Source organism: Pantherophis guttatus, chromosome 13, assembly GCF_059756535.1.
Source record: "Pantherophis guttatus breed Tessera chromosome 13, ASM5975653v1, whole genome shotgun sequence".
Taxonomy (NCBI): Eukaryota; Metazoa; Chordata; class Lepidosauria; order Squamata; family Colubridae; genus Pantherophis; species Pantherophis guttatus.
This window is the reverse complement of record NC_142075.1, coordinates 2,995,566-3,020,175: the sequence shown is the minus strand read 5'-3', so window position 1 is coordinate 3,020,175 and position 24,610 is coordinate 2,995,566. Positions and strand designations below refer to the sequence as shown.

The following is a 24,610-nucleotide window of genomic DNA, read 5'->3' as shown; positions in this document are numbered from 1 at the left end:
CCTTTAAGCTTGCAGACACAGACTCAAACACAAGAATCTGGATTTAAAGATCTGAAGGAATTTATTGCTGTGGCTTTGAAGAATCAAAATGAAGTTTTAGACCAGAAATTTGAAAAATCTCAGCAGGAATTTAAGGAGGTGATTCAAGAAAAGTATGACAAGGTGAAACGGGACATATTGACAGCTATGACTGGTTTGTCAAAGGTTGTGGTCCAGATTGATAAGAAAGTGGAACATCTTAGCTCAGAAGTAGAATCCAAAATGAAGGAAACTGATCAGAAAATTTCCAATGTTGATAATAAAATGCAGAGGCTTGAAAATGAAGTGACAATGATGCAATTATGGAGTATGCTGTAAGACTTAGAGGCATAAAAGAGAATAATAGAGAAGATCTGAGAAGGGTCTGCGCTGATGCTCTGGCTGTCATGCTAGGGGTTGATCCTGAGGAGATTTTTTGCAAAATTGATAAGGTCTATAGAATGAATTCTTGGGTGGCAAGGCAAAGGCAATTGCCTAGAGATGTGGTGATATATTTCACAGATAGAAGAATAAGAAATGATATTTTACAAAAGTCATTTGTTTCTACTATTCAAGTGGATGGAAGAGAGATTGGGATCTACAAAGAGTTGCCACCTAAGATGTTAAGAGATAGAAAAGATTTTGGGTTCTTGGTGACTGAATTAAAGAAACAACAAATTCCATTTAGATGGGACACTCCAGTTGGCATAACATTGAGGTATCAAGGAGAGAGATATCGATTAAACACTCTTCAAAAAGCGGAAGAATTTTATTTTAGTGTCTTTAAACCTGGTGCAGCATCTCCACGTACCTCTTCGGTGTTAGCCATAGTGGAAGGTGAGAAAGAGAAGGAATTTGAACAAGAGCTTGAAGAGCAGAGGAAGCAGATGGAGATGGAGGCAATGGAGACCCAAGGAGCAACAGGTTTTTTTTTTAGACAAACCCTTGTTGGATTCCCTTAGAGGCTTTAGCTGAACCACCTAAAAATACAAGAGAAGTGGCAGCAGATCTTGACCTGATGTTGCACAGTGCTAAAGACCAGCGTATAACTCGAGCAGCTTACAAGCAATTTCTAGAGAAACAACAACATCAGAGTTCTAAGCTACCACAAGATACACAGGGAGTCAAGGGTAAAGCACAAAAATCCGAAGCCATGGGAAGAGCCAAGCCGAAGACTACTAGTCTGGAACAGCAACTTCAGCAAATGCTCTTATCGCTTCAGGAGACCACAAATGACAATTAAGTTTTTATCTTGGAATGTGAACGGATTGAATTCACCACAGAAAAGGAGGAAGATATTTCATTATTTGAGACAATTTAATAATGATGTTATTTGCTTACAGGAAACTCATATTAGAATACAAGATCAAAAATATTTGATAAATTCTAGATTAGGAACACAGTTTATAGCTTCAAATTCGGAGAAAAAGAATGGTGTAGTGATTTATACAAATAAAAGACTGCCAACAAAAATTATAGAAGCAGATGATTGTGGAAGATATATAGCAATAGAACTTCTTACAGATAATGGCCCAATCTTGGTGATTGGAATTTATGCTCCTAATCAGCAACAAGAAAATTTTTATAAATTATTGCATTCTAAAATACTACAATGGGACTATAGATCTATCTTACTTATGGGAGATTGGAATGGAGTAATAGATCTTAAAATAGATAAGAAGAGCTTGGCAAAATCATGTGTCAAACTACCACAGGCTTTTTTTGATATGAAAGAAGACTTGGAATTGAAAGATATTTGGAGAGTGCATAACCCAAAAGAACTGGACTTTACTTTTTTTTTCAGATAGACACAGATCCTTCTCTAGGATTGATTTTATTTTACTTACAGTTGATTTGCTCTCAAAAACAAAGAAAACAAAGATATTTCCGAGAACTTTATCAGACCACAGCCCGGTATGGATAGAAATAGAAATGGGAAAGAATGAGAGAAGATCTTGGAGAGTAAATTAAAATTTGTTTAGATATGAAAAGAATGTGAATGAACTTAAGAAACAAATGAAAGAATTTTTTGTAATGAACTTGAATAAGGGTACCCCTATTGAAATTGTTTGGGATGCAAGTAAGGCGTATATGCGGGGGGTACTGATTTATATGAACTCTAAACATAAATCAAATCGACAAAGAAAAAGATTAGAATTGGAAGGAGAGATAAAGAAAAAAGAGCAGTTGCTTATAAAAAATCCAACAGATGAAAAATTACAAGGAGTTATAAAACTTTTGAAAGATCAATTTCATATGCTTACAGTGGAACAAGCAGCAACTAATTTACAATTTGCAAAACATAATACATTTTGTAATGCCAATAAACTGGGCAGGTGGTTGGCTTACACATTGAGGAAACAGCAGAGTACTCGGACTATTGGGAGTATTGAGTATAGAGGAAAGGAAGTATTTCAACAAAGATTAATTAAAGAAGCCTTTTTAGATTATTATACCAAACTATATGCTAAAGATGATATACAGAATGGACTTATAAATAAATACCTAGAAGAAAAGAGAGTTATAAAAATTTCTAATGTTCAAAAGGAAAGAACGAGCATACCAATAACAGCTGAGGAGTTTATTGTTGCTATTAAACAACTGAAAACAGCTAAAGCTCCAGGAACGGATGGTTTAACTGCGGTGTATTATAAAACTTTACAAGCAGAAATGATTGAACATCTTAAAGACTTATTTTGTAGTATACAACAAGGGGGAAAAATACCCCCTTCGTGGAAAGCAGCTTTTGTTTCTTTGATACCGAAAGAGGAGGCAGGTTCTACAAAACCGGAAAATTTTAGACCAATATCTCTCCTGAATACGGATTATAAAATTTTTGCGAAAGTATTAGCCAACAGATTAATGCCAGTTATTCAAGAGGTGATTCATCATGATCAAGCAGGATTTATAGAAGGCAGATATATGAAGGATAATGTGAGGCAAATTATAGACTTATTGGAATATCTTGAGAAGAATAAACAGATCTCTGCAGTGCTGGTGTTTTTGGATGCGGAGAAGGCCTTTGATCGAGTGAATTGGAACTTTCTATTAAAGACTTTAAAAAAGATGGACTTTGGGGATCAGTTTGTACAGGCGGTTGCAGCAATTTATCAAGAACAAACAGCACAAATTATTATTAATGGAAGTTTAACTACAAATTTTAGTATAGAAAAAGGCACAAGACAAGGTTGTCCATTATCCCCGTTGTTGTTTATTCTAACTTTAGAAGTCTTGTTGAATACAATACGGGACTCGAGCACTTTGAAGGGAATAGTGATAAGGCAAGAGGATTACAGAACAAGGGCATTTGCAGATGATCTGGTTGTTATCCTAACGCAGCCGATGGAATCAATAATCCAGATGAAAGACATTATAGAAGAATATGGTATGGTATCAGGATTTAGACTGAATCAGAAAAAAACCAAGATGATAGTTAAAAATATGACAGTTGATTAAAAGAAGGAACTGGAAAGGAAGGCAGGCTTTGAAATAGTATCAAAGCTGAGATATCTAGGAGTTCAAGTTGCAGATTCAAATATAAAACTGTTTCAAAATAACTATGAGGTGTTGTGGCGAAAGGTACAAAAGGATATGGAAACCTGGAAAAAACTGCAGCTGTCTCTACTTGGTAGAATAGCAGCAGTTAAAATGAATGTTCTACCTAGATTTTTATTTTTGTTTCAAATGATTCCAGTGCTTAAAAGTGACAAATACTTGATGGAATGGCAAAAAGGAGTGAATAAGTTTGTTTGGAATGAGAAAAAGCCAAGAGTTAAATTGAAAATTATGCAAGATGTTCGTGAAAGGGGTGGTCTTAAACTTCCAAACCTGCGACTGTATTATGAAGCTGCAGTGTTTACACAAGCAAGTGACTGGTTTGGAAGGACAAAGACTGGAATATAGAAAGTCATGATCTTGAATTTGGTTGGCATGCATATTTATTTTATGAAAACAAGGTGGATAAAGTATTCAATAGCCATATACTTAGAAGCTCCTTGATGAGAGTATGGAAGAAGCACTGACTCAAATGGGATTATAAAATACCGTTGTGGTTGGATCTTGGTCACATTATATGGAATATAAAGTCACTCGGGGGGGGGGGGGTTATATAAAGAAGTACTTTTTAATGATGGGGGCAGATGGCAACTAAAGACACTGAACACACTGTTGGAAGAAGGGATTAATTTAACTTGGTTACAGTATAATCAACTTCAATTGAGATGGAGAGAAGATCAAAAAACTGGTTTAATGTTGCATGAAGAAGAATTGGTTAGACAGATAAAAGAGAAAGGCCCAATGCATATTAAGAGGGTTTATAATGTTTTGTTAGAAACAGATTCAGAAAATGAATTGGTTAAAGATTGTATGATAAAATGGGCGCAAAATTTTGGAGAACCAGTTATGATGGAAACTTGGAAAAAATATGGGTTCAGAATGTTGTTTACACAGTCGCAGAATTTAAGGGAAAATTTTTATAAAATGTTTTATAGGTGGCATTTAGATCCTAAGAAATTGTCATGCATGTATCCTAATGTTCAACCGAAATGTTGGAGATGTGATTGCTTAGATGCTACATATTATCATATATGGTGGACATGCAAGAAAGCCAAGGCTTTTTGGATAAAAATTTGGTGGGTTATGCAAAATGTTTTAAAGAAAAAAAATCAATTTTCTCCTCATTTGTTTTTACTGGGTATAGTTAAGGGTTTTTCAGTGGGAGAAACAAAATTGATATTGTATATGGTGACAGCAGCTAGGTTGTTGATTGGTGAATATTGGAAAAGGGTTGATATGCCTACAATTCAAGAATGGACTTTGAAGATGGCCAGTTTTGCAGAAATGGCGAAGATATCAGCATACTTAAAAGACTTGACTCAAGAGACTTATGTATGGGAGTGGAAGAAATGGATAGACTATGTGCAGAATAAATATCAAACTAGGAAGTATCAAATAGCTTTTAGCTAAATGTTGTGTAGAAATGTATAGTTTATAGGGGGCAAAATAGTTTATTGCTATGTAGAAATGTATAGTGCACAGGGGGGAGAATAGAGGGATGGTAAAGTATGATATAATACAATGTGGATGGATTTCACCTTGGGGAAGTCATGGGGAGGGAGGGTTTGGGGGGGCTAGGGAGGGATGGGGGGGGGAAATGGGGGAAAAATTGATGTATGTAAAACTTTTTCAATAAAAAAAAAAAAGAGTCTATGAGCAACATTTCCTGAACTTGCATTCCAGTAAGAGTTATGTAAAAACTGTGTTTGACTTGCCTTTGAAGGTGCTTTGCGTTACAAAGGGGCTTAAAAGACTTCAAATACACAAAAGTATAATTAAAATTTCAATATCAGAATTTTTCTTTTTTTTAGAAATGGCAGCTAAATATTGTTATTCTTGATGATATTGCAAATCCCAACCCAACTCAATGAATGTCATGCCCAGGAGCAGACCGCTTTCCTGGAGAAAGGAGTGTGGGGCATTGAGAAGATGCCAGTCCTGGTCCTCCAAGGGCTCCAGCAAAGAGTGGTGCGCAAAGCTTCTCCTGGGTCAGCAGCGCATTCTGATCGGTCTTTCAAGGTCCATGCCCCAGCCCTAGCCAGAACCCTAAAGAAGCCTCCTCCTCAACAACAGTCATGATCTTACAGACCAACCAACCAAACAATGGAAATAGACAAAGGTTTTGCTAATTAGTTAGCTAAAATGTGCAGGAAGCACACTACAATAGTAATCGGGGGGGGGGGGACTTTAACTAACCTGACATCAACTGGGAAACAAACTCTGCATCAAGTGGGAGATCAAACAGGTTCCTGAGAAGCCTAGTAGATGATTCTGTCACCCAAAAGGTTGAGGAGGGAATTAGAGGGACAGCTATACTGGACTTAATTCTTGCTGACAGAGATGAAATGATAGAGGGGATTGAATTTTGAGGGAGACTGACCATATTGGAATTCAATATAATGCAGGTATAACTCAAAGAGTTTAAATCACCAGGACCAGATGGATTACATCTGAAGGAGCTGGCAGACATGATCTAGGAAGCACCGAACCGTATCTTTCAAAGATCCTGCAGCACAGGAGAACAGCAAGAGGGGACAGAATAGATGGTGCCTGGCTCAAGAGCAGCAACAATGAGAGGGAACTAGAAGTCGGGGGGGGGGGCTCCATCACTGGAGGTTTTCAAGAAGAGACTGGACACCTATTTGTCCAGGATGGTAGGGCCTCCTGCTTAAGCAGGGGATTGGATTACAAGACCTCCTAGCTCCTTTCAATTATTCTGTCTTCTGAAACTTCTGAACTCTCTTCAGAGGCCTCTAGCAAAGAGAGTTTTGTGGTTTTCTAACCTGGGTCAGGAAAGTGTGGTCACTTGGGAAGCATGGGCCAGAGTGACCAACTAGCTTAAGCTGGTAATAGAGTAAATGCCTTAAAATGAAGCACAGACAAGGTGTTTCTTCAGTCAATGTCAACTGTCCAAACTGTCACCCAGCATATTCACAAAAGAGCTCTTGAACTGCAATGTTTCTAAATTCATTGGGGCCTTTTGAGGATCACCGCAAAAGGAAAGGTTGCTTTTTGTAGCACTGTCCTCTCCAAAGGAAGCAAGAATTCTCTGGCCAGGAAAGGACCAGCCCTTTCATGCCTCTTCTACATCCTCAGAAATGAGGGAGATTTTTGGGGTGACATCACGGTGGTGCGGTACAGGAGAACGGGGCTCCGTTCTTTCTGTCTGAATTTTTGCGTCTGGAGGCCTGTAGAGGCGAAGTTAGCCTCTGGAGGGGTTGGTGTTATTGAGGGGATAGTCCAGAGGCGACAGGGAGAAGAGCGATCCCCCGTTTCAGCAGGAGGAACCCCTTGAATCCAGCGCGAAAGAGACCGGCTGTAATGGTTGGGTCCGGAGGGGTGACAGCCTGATTGAATGGTGGAGGAAGCAAAGAGTGGGAAGCAATGAGAAGTATTGGCGGAGAGTGATAAGACAGAGTGAGATACCAGGTCGCTTTTCTAAGTTGTTGAAATCTACAAGCTGATAGACAAGTGAGTCTCCAAGGTGGGAAAAGCAGCACTTTAGTGGTGGGAGCAAAATTTTGAGAAGATAGAATCAGTAAGCATGGCAGAAGGAGAGGAGGGTGCGATCTGACAATTCGAATGGGTGCTGTGCCGGAAAATTGTACAATTAGACTGACCATCGAGACTGAATTTGTGGCTATCTATTTTGAGAGACTAGCTATTGCAGTGAGCAGTTCAGGAAAGGAATATGCACAAAAAGTTTTTTGATAGAGATGGAGACGTTAAGGTTCTGGGAGTGAAGAGAAGTGACAGTGCAAATTAGAGGGAAGCTGACATCTTGGATTCGGAAAACGGAGAAGTTGCAGATGAAATAGTGAGACTTAGGAGCAAAGAACTCTGGTGAAGTTTGGGAAGGACTTTGGATTGGATGCACCCGCAATCAGCTGTGTATATATACTATATTTAATATTCAATTTATTAATTATATTGATTGTATAACTGAATATACATATATACATGTATACATATTAGATATATTTTTGTATAGAAACCTGTTTTATATAAACATTTTATATATACTTAATATATATAGTTCTGCATATTTAAAACATGATACAATTTCCAATTACTATAATTTATGTATTTAGATTAGAATTGATACTGTTATTGGTAAACAGAACTGTTGGATTATGATATTAACTATTAACTAATTAATTAACTATTAATTTTAGAATATAATTGTATTATACTAAAGAGTAATTTATGAGGTGATTATTGCTATAGGTTTAAGAGAGGATAATATAGTGTATTACATTTACCTTTTTTTAAATTATAATGGACATACAACGAGTGTGTAGAGTAGGAGGAATTTTTACTAGAGAAGAGGATTCCGGAGAAAATAAAGAATAGGCAATTTATGTTACTGTGGAAGAAGTTCTTTAAGAGTTTAAGTATGACAAGCACGATGACGATCATGAAAACTGCAAAGAAAACTGCACAAATGATAGCTTCCCCATCGGGACAGAGATCAATAGGAGACATGCTGGGTGTTGAGAAATCAGGACCCTCACTAAGTTTACAGAGCATGTAGTCAACATTGAATATGATCCAAGAAGTGATGCCAAAAATGTAAGAGTCAATAGGTAAGAACCATGAGGAAATGAAGAGTGATATGGGTGAAGTGAAAGAAGATATATGGAAATTAGATGACAGAATGGGGAAAATACAGGAGACAATTGCCAAAAATGAACAGAGAATAAAGACACTGGTGGCAAGAACAGAGCAAACGGAGAAGAAATTGGAAGCAATGGAAGAAAGACTGATGGCAGTGAATCAGAACCTGGAGGAGGCAATAATACATCTTGAATTGGAAAAATCTGCCTTCTATCTGAGATTTCAAAATATAACAGAAAATAAAGAAGATATTGTGAACCTCATTACAGAAATGCTGGCAGACACTTTGCAGATGAATAAACTTGAAATGCAGAATGGCATTGATGAAATATACAGAGTCCATACTAATTATGCACAACACCATAAACTACCATGGGAAGTGCATGCGCGGTTCGCAAAAAAACAAAAACAAAAAACAATCAGGAATGAAATCTATAGAAGGACATGAGATGTCTTATAAGGGGAAAGAAGTTTTAACTCTTAAGCAGGTACCCAGAAGAATTAGAGAACAAAGGCTATAACTTTCTCTCTTCACAATTTGTTAAGTATAAGATAATATTTCAGTGGCTTATCCCTGAGGGTATGTTGGTATCTTGGTAGGATAAAAAATCAGAATCGATACCCTGGACAAAGCCCAAGAGTTTTACGAACATTATATAGCAATAGATGAGGAACAGGATAGTATAGAAGAGATAGAGGGTAAAAGCCAGGAAGAACAACAAGTAGAAGAAAAGGAGTTGGACAAAGAAGTAAGAGAGAAGACTGAAAGAGAACAACAGGAAAGGGAGGGGACGAAGATGAGGACGCAATGGGAGATAAGACCAAGGAGAGGAACGAGGACTACCAATAAACAATAATATGGAAGAAGAAATTAAGTTAATATCAATTAATATAAATGGACTGAATTCTCCGGTTAATAGAAAGCAAGAATTCTCTAAACTCCAAAAGCAAAATATGGATATTACATGTTTACAAGAAGTCCATATCAAAAAACAGCAAAGTGGCATCCTAGAATCTTCTAAAATAGGGAAACTCCATTTGGCTCTGGCACAAAAAAAAAAAAGAGAGAGAGAGAGAGAGAGAGAGGCAGTATACATAAAAGAATGGTTAAAACTGAGACAGATATACGCAGATGATGAAGGAAGAACACTATTAATTGAAGTAACAATAAGGCAAAAACTAACACTATTGGCAGTTATTTACGCACCAAACACTAATCAGAGGGAATATTATCAGAAACTACATAGGAAAATAGTAGAATTAGACCTGGAGAATATATGTTTATTAGGAGATTACAATGCTGTAGTGGATCCCAAAATAGTGGTAAAAAAATAAGAAGAAGAGGAAAACATTGCCGAACACCTTCTTTGAAATGATGCAAGAGCTGAATTTAAAGGACATATGGAGATAACTAAATCCACAGTAAAGACAGTACATCTTTTTTTCCAACTTGCATAATTCACGGTCTAGGATAGATATGGTGTGGATGGATTTGGAATTAGCGGAGGTAGAGATAATATCAAATACATTGGTGGACCATAATCCTTTAATAATGAAATGGAAGGGAAGAACAAAAAAGAGAGGGAGATGGACAAAAATCAGAGAGTGCTAAAAGAAAAAAAATCTGTCCAATGGATAGAAAAAGAGCTGGATTTCTTTTTGAAGGAAAACTTAAATGAACACACAACACTACAAAATCTATGGGACACAACTAAAGCTTACATTAGGGTTTAACAATAGCCTATGTGGTGTTAAGGAATAAAGAAAAAAAGGAACAACAAACAGAACTACAGGAGAAACTTGAAGAATTGGAATTTAGGATGCAAGAATCCCCATATGAGAAAATTAGTGGAGAAAAAGAAATGATTAAGCACAAAATAAATTTAATTTCACAAGAAGAAATGGTCCAAAAAGTTAGATTGACGAGACAGAATTTTTTTGAACATGTTAACAATCCAGGGAGATGGCTGGCCTATAAATTGAAGAAGGAAAAAGAAAAAAAATAATACACCAATTACAGGATGAAGAGGGGAATACATATTACCAGATGGAAGAGAAAATGAGTATTGCCCAAAAATTCTTTAAAACTCTGTATAGTCAGGAGAAGATAGAGAAAGAAGATATCAAACTGTATCTAAACGAGAGGAGCCTCCCTATATTACCATATGTAACAAATGAAATGTTAAATGAACGATAAAACTCCGGGACCAGAGTTCTATAAAGAAATACAAAAGCCATTGGAGATATTACTATTGGATGTATACAACAAAACTTTAGAACAGGCAAAACTACCAAAGTCTTGGACAGAGGCATTAATAACGCTCATTCCAAAAGATAACACAGACAAACAGCAAATTAAAAATTATAGGCCAACCTTGCTGCTAAATGCTGACTACAAAATATTTGTTACAATAATGGCTGACAGAGTCAAAAAAATATTAAATGAAATTATTCATTCTGACCAAAATGGGTTTCTACCCAACAGGCATTTAAGAAATAACACATGGATTATAATGATTATATTGGAATATTATGAGGCTCACTTGGAAAAGCAAGTGGCACTGATATTCGTAGATGCTCAAAAAGCCTTTGATAATTTAAATTGGAATTTTCTTATTAATCAATTAAAAATTATGAATTTTGGGGAAAAAATCACGGGAATGATAAGGGCAATTTACTCCAACCAATCGGCAAAAATAATATTAAATGGGGAAACAATAGAGGATTTTTGTATAACCAAAGGGGTTATACTAAAGATGTCCCCTATCCCCCCTTTTATTTATTCTATCGTTGGAAACATTATTGATACAAATTAGGCAAAAACAGGAAATAAAAGGATTGAGAATTAAAAAGGAAGAATATAAAGTACAAGCCTTTGCAGATGATTTGGCCTTTATCATAGAAGATCCCCTAGAGACGGGAACCATATTCTTATAGGAAATAGAAGAATTTGGTAAAGTAGCAGGGCTTAAAATAAATAAAGAAAAAACTAAAATACTAACTAAGAAATTTACTAACAGGCAAAATGAGGAATTGGAAAAGAAATTGGGATCCAAACTGCCAAAAAAGTGAAATACCTGGGAATTTGGTTAACGGCGAAATGCTCTTCGATAAAAGAGGACAATTACAATAAATTAGTACAACAGATACAAAAACATTTGGATAATTGGGCAAAATTACAAATATCGTTAATTGGCAGAATTGCCACAATAAAAATGAATATATTACCTAAATTTTTATATCTCTTCCAAAAGGTACCAATAAAATTGGGGAATTTTTTTTGAACAATTAAATAAAATAATAACAGAATTTATTTAGTTGGGGAAAAAAGCCTGAAATAAAACTCAAACTTTTGCAAGAAGGGGGTTTTGGCCTCCCTGATTGGGAACTATATTATCATGCGGCAGCCATGACATGGTTTAAAGATTGGATTCAATTGAACAATAAAAGGATATTAACATTAAAGGGCCACAACCTCCAACTTGGCTGGCACACATTCCTTTGGGAAGGGAAAAACAAAACCCACGCCTATTTTCAGAGACATTTAGTGAGAGATGCCTTGATAAGTATCTGGAAAAAAATTAAGAAAAATCATTTCCTGAAAATTCCAATTTGGCTATCAACAATGGAAGTGATGATTTACCCAAATGTATTAGATTTAAATAAGGTGGTGAGATATTCAGAACTATTAGATGAACAAGGAGAATTAAAATCTGATCAGGAATTAAAGAATCAAGGAATAGTTTAGTTTTAGTTTTATTAAATTTGTATACCGCCCTACTCCCGAAGAACTCAGGGCGGTGAACAGGCACAAGATAAAATACAGAAATACAAAAGTTAAAACAATTTAAAATCAAATTAAATAATATTGGCCCACGACAATTAAAATCCCAATAAATTTAAAACTGTCACATGTAAATGCCTTATTTTCTAATGTGTAAATAGTATATGAACGGGGTATCAGGGGTTAACTTATTCTTCACTTCTTAATGTATTCATAATTCACCACTCCCACACCTAGCTCCACCCATTGTATATATAAGGAGCTGTATGCATCCATTTCCTCGCTTCTATCTGTGAATATTCAGTGAATATAGAATGCCTTGTGTAAATAAAGAGAGATATATTTGAACTCTTAACTCTTACTAGATTTATTGAGTCTGATCCTGAAAATATTGCAACAAGCTGGTAGCAGAGGATGGTTAATTGACTCAATAAAAAATTTAAAAAGAATGTCTAAGAGAGATAGGCCCAACACCAGGGCATACAGCAAAGAAATGGAAACGGATCAAGAAATAATCGACGAATCAACAAACGCGATTTCGAGAGAATCCGAAGAATACACCACTGAAGACGAAGAAATAATAGATGAAAATGATGATCAGGAGGAAATCAAAATAGAAAACAACGAACTCAGGTCAGAGATATTAAAACTATTAAAGAGCCAGAAAAATGATGAAAGTCTCATCGCGAACCTCCAAGATATGCTGAAAAACAGCGGAGCAGCGAGAGAGAAGCACATCACTACTGGAAAAACAAAAGACCCAAAAATAGTGAGTGATATGATTGCAGAAAAAATTACTATGAAGAAGAAAAACGGTGATCCCGCGCAAAATTTTGAATGGCAGCCATCTTGGTTTCAACAGACCTCCAGGGTGAGCGAAGCAGAGCCAATCAGAAAACTCGATTCAAAATTTCTGGCGCGAAAAACATTACCAGACAACGAAAACGAAAAAGAAAATTCAAACACCTCAGAAGAATCAGAATCGGAAAGTGAAGGTGATTCAACAAATAATCAGATAAAATCAGCAATGAAAACGCTTTTTGCTGCATTTGGACCAAAACTAAAAATTACCAAAAAGCTAACTAAGAAACAAGCGAGCAAGCCAATGCCTCAAAATCTACCCGCTCCCATCCTGACTACGAGAGCGCCGACGCCAGAACCCAGAGAGCCCTGCCGATACCGCCCCACGCCACAGACCGATGCAAGCACCAACGCTCTCAAAAGAAGAAAAAGAACAGCCAACATCGTCAGGACTCCCAAGATCGAGCCAGATACCGATTCGTCTGAGGAGGAGCAGAACGAGCGAGCTGCAACGACGAGAACCTCTCACGACAACTTCAGGGACGAAATGGACAACGCGCATGCGCAAGACTACGCAGACGGCCCAGGAAGACATGAATTGCTGAGAAGACCGTGCAGGCTCGTTGCGAGCATCCCCACGCCGTTTTGTAACTTTCTGCATTTACGAGACCACGGACTACCTCAGGTTGTAAGTAATGGACCTAATAATGTCGGAAATTTGCCTAGTGACTTCCCAAAGCTGAGGATAGATGGCATTAATTTACAAGAATGGTATCAGCAGCTCCAGGTTGTCTTTATGAAAGAAAACTTACTGTTTTTTATCACTAGTCCCCCAAAAAGACCTTGGACTCTAAAATTAGACTGTTTACACCATAGAGCATTTTTCTTATTAATTTCTAGTGTATCTCCTGCTATGTATCACAGCATTAAGCAAAATCTGACTGTTTCAGAAATTATTCAATGCATGTTCAATCTATTTCACAGTGACAGTGTAGCTACTACCACAAGGATGTCTAAAGATTTCTTTTCATCTAGGATAAAACCAGGGGTTTCCATAAGTGAGCACTTGATATCTTTAAACAAAATAAGAGCTGAACTGCATTTAAGGGGGGAGGTGATTTCAGATCAAACAATGAAAAGTGTTATCATCAACTCACTTGACCCATCATGGGATAATTATATGTCACATTTAGACACAATCAATCTAGGATACTTATCCATAGAAAGTCTATCCAATAAGTTAATAGCTGAAGACAATTCAAGGAGGAGTCGCTCTAACAATCACATAGAACACAAACCATATAGAAAAGTAGCTTTTCAAGAAAAATATAATGAAGCATTTAGATGCCACAACTGTGGATCTAGGGAACACAATAGAAGAGATTGCCCCAAAATTTCAAAGGAAAGACATAGGTCAGAATACAGAAACAAATACAACTATAGACAGTCTTCCATTGATAGACATAGATATAGAAGCCCGCCAAATTACAAAGAGAATAGAGGGGGCAGAGATAATTCAAAGGATAAAAAATCTGGTTCACTGAATGGATTAAATAAACAAGACAACACTAACATACAGCAAACAGAGAACAATAATTGGCTTATTGATTCTGGAGCAACTAATCACACCACCAATAACAAAAATATACTATCTTCATTTGTAGAAGATAAATTTGTAATAAAGGTAGCTAACCAAGAAAAGGTTCAAGTATTAGGTAGAGGGAATGTAACCTTACCTGGCCTAGGAAAAATAGAGGGGGTATTACTAATACCCGAAATACCTCATAACATACTAAGTGCCATAAAACTAAGCAGGGATTCCGATATTAACATTGTCTTTTCAAAAGGAAAAGCGACCTTGGAGAAAAATAAAATAGATATAGGTACAGTGATGATTAAAGGGGGCCTACCTTATTTAATAACAAAAGAAAAATGTTTGCATAACATTGATTCAAATATGGAAGATTGTATTGAAGTAGATGATGAAAACATTAGCAATAGTGACAATGATGAATGTAAAATAGCTCATGATCACAAAGATGCACATAATGAAAAAAAACCAAAAATAGGTAAGCCAATTCATGATGAGTGTGCTCATATTTTACATAGGAAGTTAGGACATGCCAGTTTTCCTGTAGTACAAAAAATGACTGAACACGCAGAAGGTGTTAAAATAAAAAATTGTGAAAACTATTTGGAATGCTCAGTATGTAAATCTACAAAACTAAAAACTAGCCCCAGGCCAAGGAAATCAACTAGGTCAACCAACAAAATTTTTGATTTAGTACACATGGACTTAGTTGGTCCACTAACTCCATCAATCACTTATAGAAAACGTTACTTCTTGACCATAGTGGACGATTACAGTCGCTATGGATTTGTTTATACATTAAAACACAAAGATGAAACTTTTCAGAAATTTAAAGAATTTTATAAGCGCGTAGAAACACAACACAATACCAAAATAAAACAAATCATGACAGATAGGGGATGTGAATTCATGTCTAAAGAATTCTCCCAATGGCTGAAGGACAAAGGAATGTTACATTACACATCTAGCCCATTTTCTGCGTTTCAGAACGGAACAGAATTAGCACACATGCACATATTTGGAGTCACTGCAGACGTACACATACCTAAACAATTAAGAAGAAAGGGAGAAAATGTGTCCAGAAGACTCAGATTTATGGGATATGAGACAGGCACTAAAGGATACAGATTCATTGATAATAATAACAAATTTATAGTTTCCAGAACAGCTGTGTTCCATGAGCAGGCCAACTGGTCTAAAATACATCTTAATGAAATATTTCCAAGTAACAACAAAGATACAAAATCCCAAGAAAAAGGAATTATAGAAAAGCAAAATGACAACAAACATAGAAACAAAACCAAAACATGGACAAATAGCCAACACAAAATAAAGACAGATACACTAACAAAAAAGGAAGCAAGATATTTGCATGATAATAATAGTAAACCTGAAAAAACAATTAGAAACACCAGAAATCAAATGCCAAATAAATACAAGGATTACATAATGCATATGGATAGTGAATCAATGACACCTAATACATATGAAGAAGTGTTAAAACTTCCTCGTAAAGAAAAAGAAAAATGGGAATTAGCAATGAAAAAAGAGATGGAAAGTTTACAAGGATTAAACGTATTTACACCTGCAATTGCACCAAAAGACAAAACAATTATTGGTACTAGGTGGATATATAAAATTAAAAACTTAGAGGGAGGCAATACTTTATACAAAGCCAGACTAGTCGCACAAGGTTATGCACAGAAATATCCGGAGGACTATACTGACACATATTCCCCCACAGTAAGAACTGAGAGTGTCAAAACAGCTCTAGTAGTAGCATCAGCACTCAATCTCGATGTATTCCAATATGACATACAGACTGCGTATCTACACGCAAAACTAGATAAGGGCACCTGTAAGAGCACCTCACAGTCAATACACAAACAAGAATGAGACTTGGTTGTTAAACAAGAGTTTATACGGGTTAAAACAATCTGGTAAACGATGGTATGATTGTTTAGTAAAAGTACTTAAAACTATGGATTTCAATGCTACTACTGCTGATAACTGTTTCTTTGTGAAAAAAGGTGATGATTATATAGAATTTGTATTGATCTATGTGGATGACATTTTATACATAGGTAAACATAAAGAGAGAAGAGAAACATTTGTAACTAAGCTAAATGAACATTTCTCATTGAAATCTTTAGGCAAAGTAAATAAGTATCTTGGTGTTCAAATTAATAAGACTAAAAGAGGATTCAAACTTACTCAGAGAGATAAGATCATAGAACTCTTAAACAAATGTAATCTAAGTGATGCCAAGCCTTGTGACACTCCTATGCAGACTGACTTCCTAAGAAATGCTGATGAATCATCCCCTGAATTCAAAGATAACACGTTTTATAGATCAGTCATAGGTTCACTTCTTTATATTTCCAATTGGACAAGACCTGATATCGCTTTACCCCTCAATTTATTATCCAGACATGTCAGCAAACCAACAATGTACCATTGGGAAGCTGTTAAAAGGATATTAAGATATTTGAAAAATACATTAGACTTTTGTTTGATGTTAGAACCTAATAATATTAAGGAACCAAACCTCACATGTTACGCAGATGCGGATTGGGCTGGAGACACCTCATGTAGAAAAAGTACATCCGGTTATGTATTCCTCCTAAATGATTGTCCAGTTTACTGGTACACTGGCAAACAAGAATTAGTGGCCACTTCAACGACAGAAGCAGAATATGTTTGTTTATCTAAAGCTGCAAATAACCTTGTATGGTTTAATGATTTAATTTCAGATGTTTGGAAAAAACCTGCTTTACCTTTTGTTATGCATGAAGACAATAAAGCAGCTATTGAAATATCTAGATCTGACGCCATTGGACAAAGGTCCAGACATATAGATATAAAATTTAAGCATGTGAGGCAATTATCTCAGGATGGATTTATCAGAGCAGTACATTGTGAAACATCAGAACAATTAGCTGACATACTGACAAAGCCTCTACCTTCTAAGCAGCATAAGTACTTGACTTCCAAGTTATATGTCTTGTATTGTCCTGAATCTGAATGTAATTGGTGTAGCTTAACGAATCGGCATTTAGAGGGGGATTTGTCACATGTAAATGCCTTATTCTCTAATGTGTAAATAGTATATGAACGGGGTATCAGGGGTTAACTTATTCTTCACTACTTAATGTATTCATAATTCACCACTCCCACACCTAGCTCCACCCATTGTATATATAAGGAGCTGTATGCATCCATTTCTTCGCTTCTATCTGTGAATATTCAGTGAATATAGAATGCCTTGTGTAAATAAAGAGAGATATATTTGAACTCTTAACTCTTACTAGATTTATTGAGTCTGATCCTGAAAATATTGCAACAAAAACCAATTAAAATTTCAATTTAAAATTTTAAAAAGGGGAGAAAAATTAGGCCAGGCCGGCTTGCTGAAATAAGAGGGTTTTAAGAGCACGGCGGAAGGTGCACAGATCCGGGATCCTCTGTATCTCCGGGGGGAGCTCGTTCCAGATAGTGGGTGTAGTGGGTGAATAAAGATTGATTGGTGGCCCTATCTCCAAATTAGGACAAGATATAAAAAAGATTTAGAATAGTATGGCATCTATGGAAAACAATTGGAACTAGATAAAATATTAGGGACAGGGGAAAAAATGATTACCAAAACATATAATCTCTTCCTAAGATTTAAAATGGAAGAAGAAAATGTGAAGGAGACAATGATAAACTGGGCTAGAAATTTTGGATACAGTATTGAATTAGATCATTGGGATAAATTATGGGAGAAAAATTATAAATTAACGATGTCAGCAGCCTATAAGGAAAACCTCTACAAAATGTTCTACCGTTGGAATTTACCACCAGCCAGATTGGCCAAAATGTTTCCAAACCACTCACCCGAATGCTGGAGATGTAGCTATAAACAGGGAACTTTCTACCACATGTGGTGGACCTGCCCCAAAGCCAGAATTGGCATAAAATAAGGGAATGGCTGGAAGAAATTACTGAACAAAAGATCAAACTGAAGTCAGAACTATTTTTATTGGGCATTAGAGATGGGAAAATGGCTAAAAAATTTCAATATATAATATTACATATACTAACTGCAACCAGAATTGTTTTCACTCAAAATTGGAAACAGACTAATATTCCTTCAGAGGCAATGATAATAAGAAAAGTATATGAATGTGCAGAGATGGGTAGGCTCTCAATAGAATTGAAAGAGAGAAGAATCAGAGTACTACCAAGTTTGGAGTAGATGGTATATATGGCTAGAGAATAGAAGTAAAATTACTGTATAAGAACTATATAATATTGATGATAATATGATTGTATCATAGTTATGTGTAAATATAACTATAACTAGTTGAATACCTGTGCTCCGCTATGAAACGATGTGATCGGGCTTGATAAATAGACACTTAGAGTTTGAAAATTAATGAGTAGTTATGATTGGCCACTCCTCTCCCCTTCTCTCCCTCAGGCTGGCCCCGTAGATTCTCTCCTATCCCCTTCTCTCCCTCAGAGTGACCCCATAGATCCTCTCCTCTCCCCATTCTCTCCTTCAGGCTTGCCCCACAGAAGCCTGTCCTATGCTATCCTATTCTCTCCAAAGTTATTTTCATGTTGAGGGGGGAGTAGAATATCTAACTAATTAGCATCAGAGCATGTTATAATAATATAGGAAATACTAATGCTCTGATGGTTATTTCGAAAAATCCTTTCTTAGTGAGCACCTAGAAACAAGAGGAACATACGTGGCAAATTTCAAGTTTGTAGGCTTTACAGTTCTGGAGATTTTGTGATTAATGTGTGAGTGGTTTTTGCTTTTATCTACAGTATATAGATTCAAATGGCTGTATAATATAGGATAGTGACACTGGTGGGATTCAGCCATTTTGCACCACTTCGGGAGAACCAGTTGTTAACTTTTTGAGCAGTTTGGCAAACTGGTTGTTGGAAGAAATTATTCCTGAATTCTGAGCTGCTCCCTGCAAAACCCCACTGAGACTTGGACCCACAGCAGTGGCACTCACGTCATTGAAGTGTTTTGTGTTCATCAGGATATAGGGTGTTCGTTCATTCTTTTCCACCTTCATCCATCCTTGTCCAAAGAATTCTCTGAAAACAAGAGGTCTCGGGATGAGCTGGGCCCTCTCCAGAATTTCTCCCTGCCTGGCCCACCTTGTCCTGCACAGGAAGTTCTTGAGGAAATGGGGGTCTCCCAGAGGTGGGTTTCAGCAGATTCTGACCAGTTCTAAAGAACTGATAGAGGAAATTTTGAGTAGTTCAGAGAACCGGTAGTAAAAATTCTGACTGGTCCCGCCCCCATCTATTCTCTGCCTCCCAGGTCCCAGCTGATCAGGAGGAAATGGGGATTTTGCAGTAACCCTCCCCTGGAGTGGGGTGGGAATGGAGATTTGACAGTATCCTTCCCCTGCCACGCCCACCAAGCCATGCCACACCCACTAAGCCACACCCACAGAACTGGTAGTAAAAATTTTGAAACCCACCACTGGGGTCTCCTCCTAAGGTCTTTGCAAGTGGATGCGGGGAGAGGCAGACTTACTCCCACAAGCCCCATGGATATGATAGGGGTGACAGATGTCTATGACACATTCATCTTCATCTTTGTTTGGACCTGTATTTGCAAAATCACCCACAGGAACACCCTTCCCCCAGCTGAATGCAATTTTGCAACCTTCATCGTGACTGCAATCCCAAATGTGTGGCAAAGGGCTCAGTACTCACTCGTAGGGTATTGTCTTGAAGACCAGGTGATCCAATAAGGTAAGCTGCTCAGCTATTTCTAAAGCTGAGTGATTTTCAAAGGGTTCTGCCTTGACCCCCATAGCCTGAAAGGGAAAAAGAAGGGGCTGCTTGGATGGGGTCCCCAAATGAAGGTGAAGCAAAAGAAGCTGCTCAGATATGTTGAGCCAGAGTGAGCCGGATCCTGACGGACTCAGCCTCTTCCCGTTCTTGTGGAGGGAAGGGGGTCATGCCAAGGCCAGGAACCCCAAAGGGCTGGGACTTTGTGGTAGGACACTCCAGTCCACAGGCAGCAACTCCAACCACACCTCCCAGAACACCCCAGACCATATATGAAGGAAGCAGCACCAGATACTCAGTGGGGGGCAAGCATGGGGGGGAGTGGATTCAGGTGAAGTGAATGCTGTGGCCAGGAGAACTTTCCACTCCACTTCCCAGCAGCCTTGAACCTGGCAGACTAGCAGGGGTATATGGGGGCAGGAAGGAGGGGGAGGAAAGTGCCCATCTGACCTGCCCCCTGATCCCTCCCTGACAGCTGACACCCATGCCCAGTCAGGGGACCTTGGAGGGGGATCAAGAAGGCCACACCAAGGGCCTGGTGGTGAAGGAGAAGTGGAGGAGGGAATCCAGGCCCTTCCCTTGCATTTGAGCCCCAGAAGCTGCTGATTCAGAGCAAGGCCTTAGTCTGCAAACCCTCCTGCTCCATCAGGCCCAAGCAAGGCAGGACAATGGCACTTCCAGTTCCTCGTCTTCTGAAAAAGGCCAGGAAATCAACAGAACCACTGAGCTCCAGAAAAGAGACACACCTTGCTTGAGGTTCATGTTTCCTATGATGGAACCCTGGCTGTTCACATAGGACAAACCCAGGAAGTCAGAAAGGTTTAAAACCCTCCTGAGTCTGGATAGATTCTTGCTCCCATTAACTCAGCCCATCGACACAGATATTGCACAACAGTCATTCTTTGGAGGCAGAGGAGGTTAATCCAAAGAGGCAAATGCCGCTCAGCCCAGGAGAGATGCCAGGCTCTCCGGCACTCTTCCTCCAGCGCTTGGCAGACAGGATTCATAGGGTGGGCAAGAGGAGCACACGCATGGCAGAAAGTCTCTGCTTCTTATCCCGGCTCACAGGCAGGCACGAAGAACCCAGTCCTCTTCTTAAGAACATCTCCAAATAGGCTGACATGCAGAGAAGCCTTAAAGCACCCATTATGCTCCTTAATCTTCTCAACTCCACCCTTCCATAGGAATGGATCAAAATAGATGCCCCCTCAAGTTGGGTGTTATAAACAAATGGCCCCCTTGAGGCCCTGAGATGCTCCCCCAAAGAACCTCTGTCCCTCCCATGCTGGGGCCAATGCAGGTCACCAGTCTAGTCTAGTGGTTAAGGCGCCAGGCTAGAAAGCGGGAGACCATGAGTGCTGGTCCCGCCTTAGCCATGAAAGCCCACGGAGCGACCTTTGGCCAATCACCGGGAGACAATGAGTTCTAGTTCGCCTTAGGCATAAAAGCCAGCTGGGTGACCCTAGGCCAATCATTCTCTCTCAGCCCAACCCACCTCACAGGATTGTTGTTGTGCGGAAAAGAGGAAGCAAGGTATAGTGCAGGGCTGTGGGCTGGCCACGCCCATGCCCAGTTTAGCGAAGGGGAAAAAAGTCTAGATATGTCACGTGATGACGACGTGAGTTTGACACCCCTGGCATAGTGAATATGCCTTGAGTAACTTGCAAAAATAATAAAGGCAGGACATAAATAAATAAATAACTGTCTGCTGAAGTTAGAATTAGAAAGAAGAGCCAGGGTAGTGCTGCCCAGTTTAGACTGAATTGAGTTCAAATTCCCACTCAGATGTGCTTCTGCTCAAATCTCTGACCTACTTATATGGTTGCTATCATGAAGCAGCCTAAAGCTGAGGCTCAAGAGGTCGCAGATTGGTCTAAGCCTAACTCAAAGGGTACCAAGAAGGGAAGATCGGGCAGATCTCATCAGACCTCTTGGGGCCTCAATGGGGCTCAGGCAGTGGTGAAATCCACTTACCTTGGCTACCAATTCAGGAATGCATAGTGCGTGTACCTCTTCTGCGCATGCGCAGAGGGTCAAAAATGGGATGTAATGACATCCCAGCGGGTTGGTCGAGCCTCCCACCACTGGCGCTACCAGTTCGTGCGAGCCGGATAGATCCAGTCGGATTTCACCGCTGGGCTCAGGCCACGCCAAGGCCTCTCTTGCTGGTATTCTGACTTTACCTTCCCTTTTGAGGTGACTAGAAGACACCTCAACAACCTCCCCAACAATCCATAACTATTCAACTTTATGCCAATCTTCACAATTACATTGTTACACAGGTAATACTAGACTCGCTTTGTGGACTATTGAGCCCAGTGTTGGCTCCTAGTTTAGGAAACGAACCAAACTAGCACAGGCTTCTTTGTGACCTGCTTGGGGACCCCAGAAGACATTACCATTTGCAGAATCTCTTCCAGGGTGATCTGGTTGTCTCCAGGGTCATCCTGGGTCAGGGTCCTGGCAGGCAAGTAGAAATGGAGAATTGCAGCAGTGAGCTTCCAGTGACAAAAACTGGGAGGCTTCAGCTTATTTTGGGGAGGGCCTGGGTTTCTCTGGCTCTGAGCTTCTCCATCCAGAGCCTCTCCCTTGTATCAGAAAGTCAAGCCACGTGACCAGCCGCTTGCCCTGAGCTGACGGTCCAATGAAGTGCAGCATTTGGGGCAACCAGGACTCGGGGGCCAGGCAGGGTCCCACACAGTCTCCTCCCTGCCTTGCATTAGGACCCCCATCTGTGGTGAGAGTGAGAGGAAAACTCTGCCTTTGGGACCTGCATGACCTGCCTTATGATATTGCCAGCGGCTTTTCTCTCTTGAGTCAGGAGTTCTGGGTCATGCATCACTTCCTCCAGAAAGCTGATCACTTTATACTTCAGCTCCTCCTTGGTTTCAAAGTCCTGTCAAAGGGATATTTGCCATAAGCCCCAGTGAGGCCCAGCTGGTCAGGCAAGCACAGCCCACTTCAGCCCGGGGTCTCCGATCACGTACCTGGGCATGCTTGGAGACCCAGTGCCTCAGGACGTTGAGCACCCGGTTGGTCGCTGCCCTCCTGATCACAAACTCTTTGTCGCTGTTCCTTTGGTCAGAAGGGAAGCCTGCAGGGCAAGAGAGAGTCAGCCTGGAAACCCACCCAGGACTAGGGCTCTGTGGGGCCCAAGCAGGATCAGCAAGACACCTGGAGGAGACTTGGTGGCCTGTCCTGGAAGATGGCTCCAGCCATTGCCTGGTCTCCTCCCACAGGCAGCAGTCCTTCCAAGGCTCGCCGGAAGGATTGCGGGGCCTGAGAAAGAGAGGAACCACCCAGCCCAGAGGTCCCTTCCTCTTCTCCCACCTGCGCTGGCCAACGACATTCTGCGGTACTTCTCTTTGGTCGGGGTACCCTCGTTGGCTCCGGCGGTGGCAATGGCGAATGCAGAGGCAGCTGAGAGAGAGCTGCTGCGGCTGTTCTCCAAATCTCGGCAAGAAGGCATCACCACTCCATTGTTATAGGAGAACAAAGGGAACTCTGCACAGGGGGAGGCAATTGGGATCTGAATCCAGATTCCATCTGGCACATCTCTCCAATGGGCTTCCTGGGTGGATCAGAAACCCTGCCCACTTGGGAAAAGCAGCCCCCAGAGGCTGACCCTGACCCTTTGCGGCTCCACGGGGGCCAGAATCAGCCTCACCCACAGAGGCTCCCTGTTAGAAAGCCCCAGAGTGGCCGCCTGCCAAGAGTGAAGATGGCTTCTCTGGGGCCCCTCCCCCTCCCCCACAGCCAGCTTACCTGAAGAGTTCTTGCCTCTGACCAGTTTAGGGGTTGTTGGAGACTTGGTGGGCGATGCCTCTGGGTCTGCGTCCTCACTCTGGGCTGCTTCAAAGGCAGAATCTTCTCGGGGAGACTCTTCAGAGCCTGGCAGAAGAAGCAGCAACAGCTTTAGACATTTCTCCCAAATGTTCCTGATGGACAAGTTGTGGGAGGAGCAGGAGCAGGAAGGAGGAGAGGTGGAGGAGGAAGAAGAGGAAGAGGAGGAGGAAGAAGGAGGAGGAAGGAACAGGAGGAAGAAGGAGGAGGAGGAAAAGGAGGCTTTGAAGGCAAGGTGGCTGAAGGTTCCATGCTTGTCAGCCCCTCTCTGCTTTCAGCAGATTCACCCAGGTATTTGGGAGAGAAGCCATTGGGTCTGTCCGATCTCTTCATCCGAATTTTTTTTTTTTAATTTATATGCCGCCCTTCTCCGGAGACTCAGGGCGGCTTACAATGTGCTCAGCAATAGCCTTCATTCTTTTGTATATTTATACAAAGTCAGCTTATTGCCCCCACAAACTGGGTCCTCATTTCACCTACCTTAGAAAGGATGGAAGCCTGAGTCAACCTTGAGCCTGGGGAGATTTGAACTTGCAGTAATTGCAGGCAGCTGATGTTAATAACAGTGCTTTAGTCTGCTGCGCCACTAGCAT

At 39.8% G+C, this 24,610-nt stretch overlaps 1 protein-coding gene across 2 annotated transcripts in view; it reads right to left on the bottom strand.

Annotated features, from left to right (window-relative positions):
• Window positions 1–24,610, bottom strand: part of RASGRF1 (Ras protein specific guanine nucleotide releasing factor 1) — a 75,404-nt gene that overhangs the window by 5,785 nt on the left and 45,009 nt on the right. For both annotated transcript variants that reach the window (XM_034435533.3, XM_034435534.3), the window contains exons 16-22: window positions 23,940–24,065; window positions 23,505–23,678; window positions 23,162–23,268; window positions 22,958–23,070; window positions 22,574–22,634; window positions 20,097–20,200; window positions 19,382–19,466 (exon numbers count right to left, since the gene is read on the bottom strand). In XM_034435533.3, the coding sequence (XP_034291424.2) occupies window positions 19,382–19,466; window positions 20,097–20,200; window positions 22,574–22,634; window positions 22,958–23,070; window positions 23,162–23,268; window positions 23,505–23,678; window positions 23,940–24,065 (770 nt within the window). The remainder of the gene's footprint in view (window positions 1–19,381; window positions 19,467–20,096; window positions 20,201–22,573; window positions 22,635–22,957; window positions 23,071–23,161; window positions 23,269–23,504; window positions 23,679–23,939; window positions 24,066–24,610) is intronic.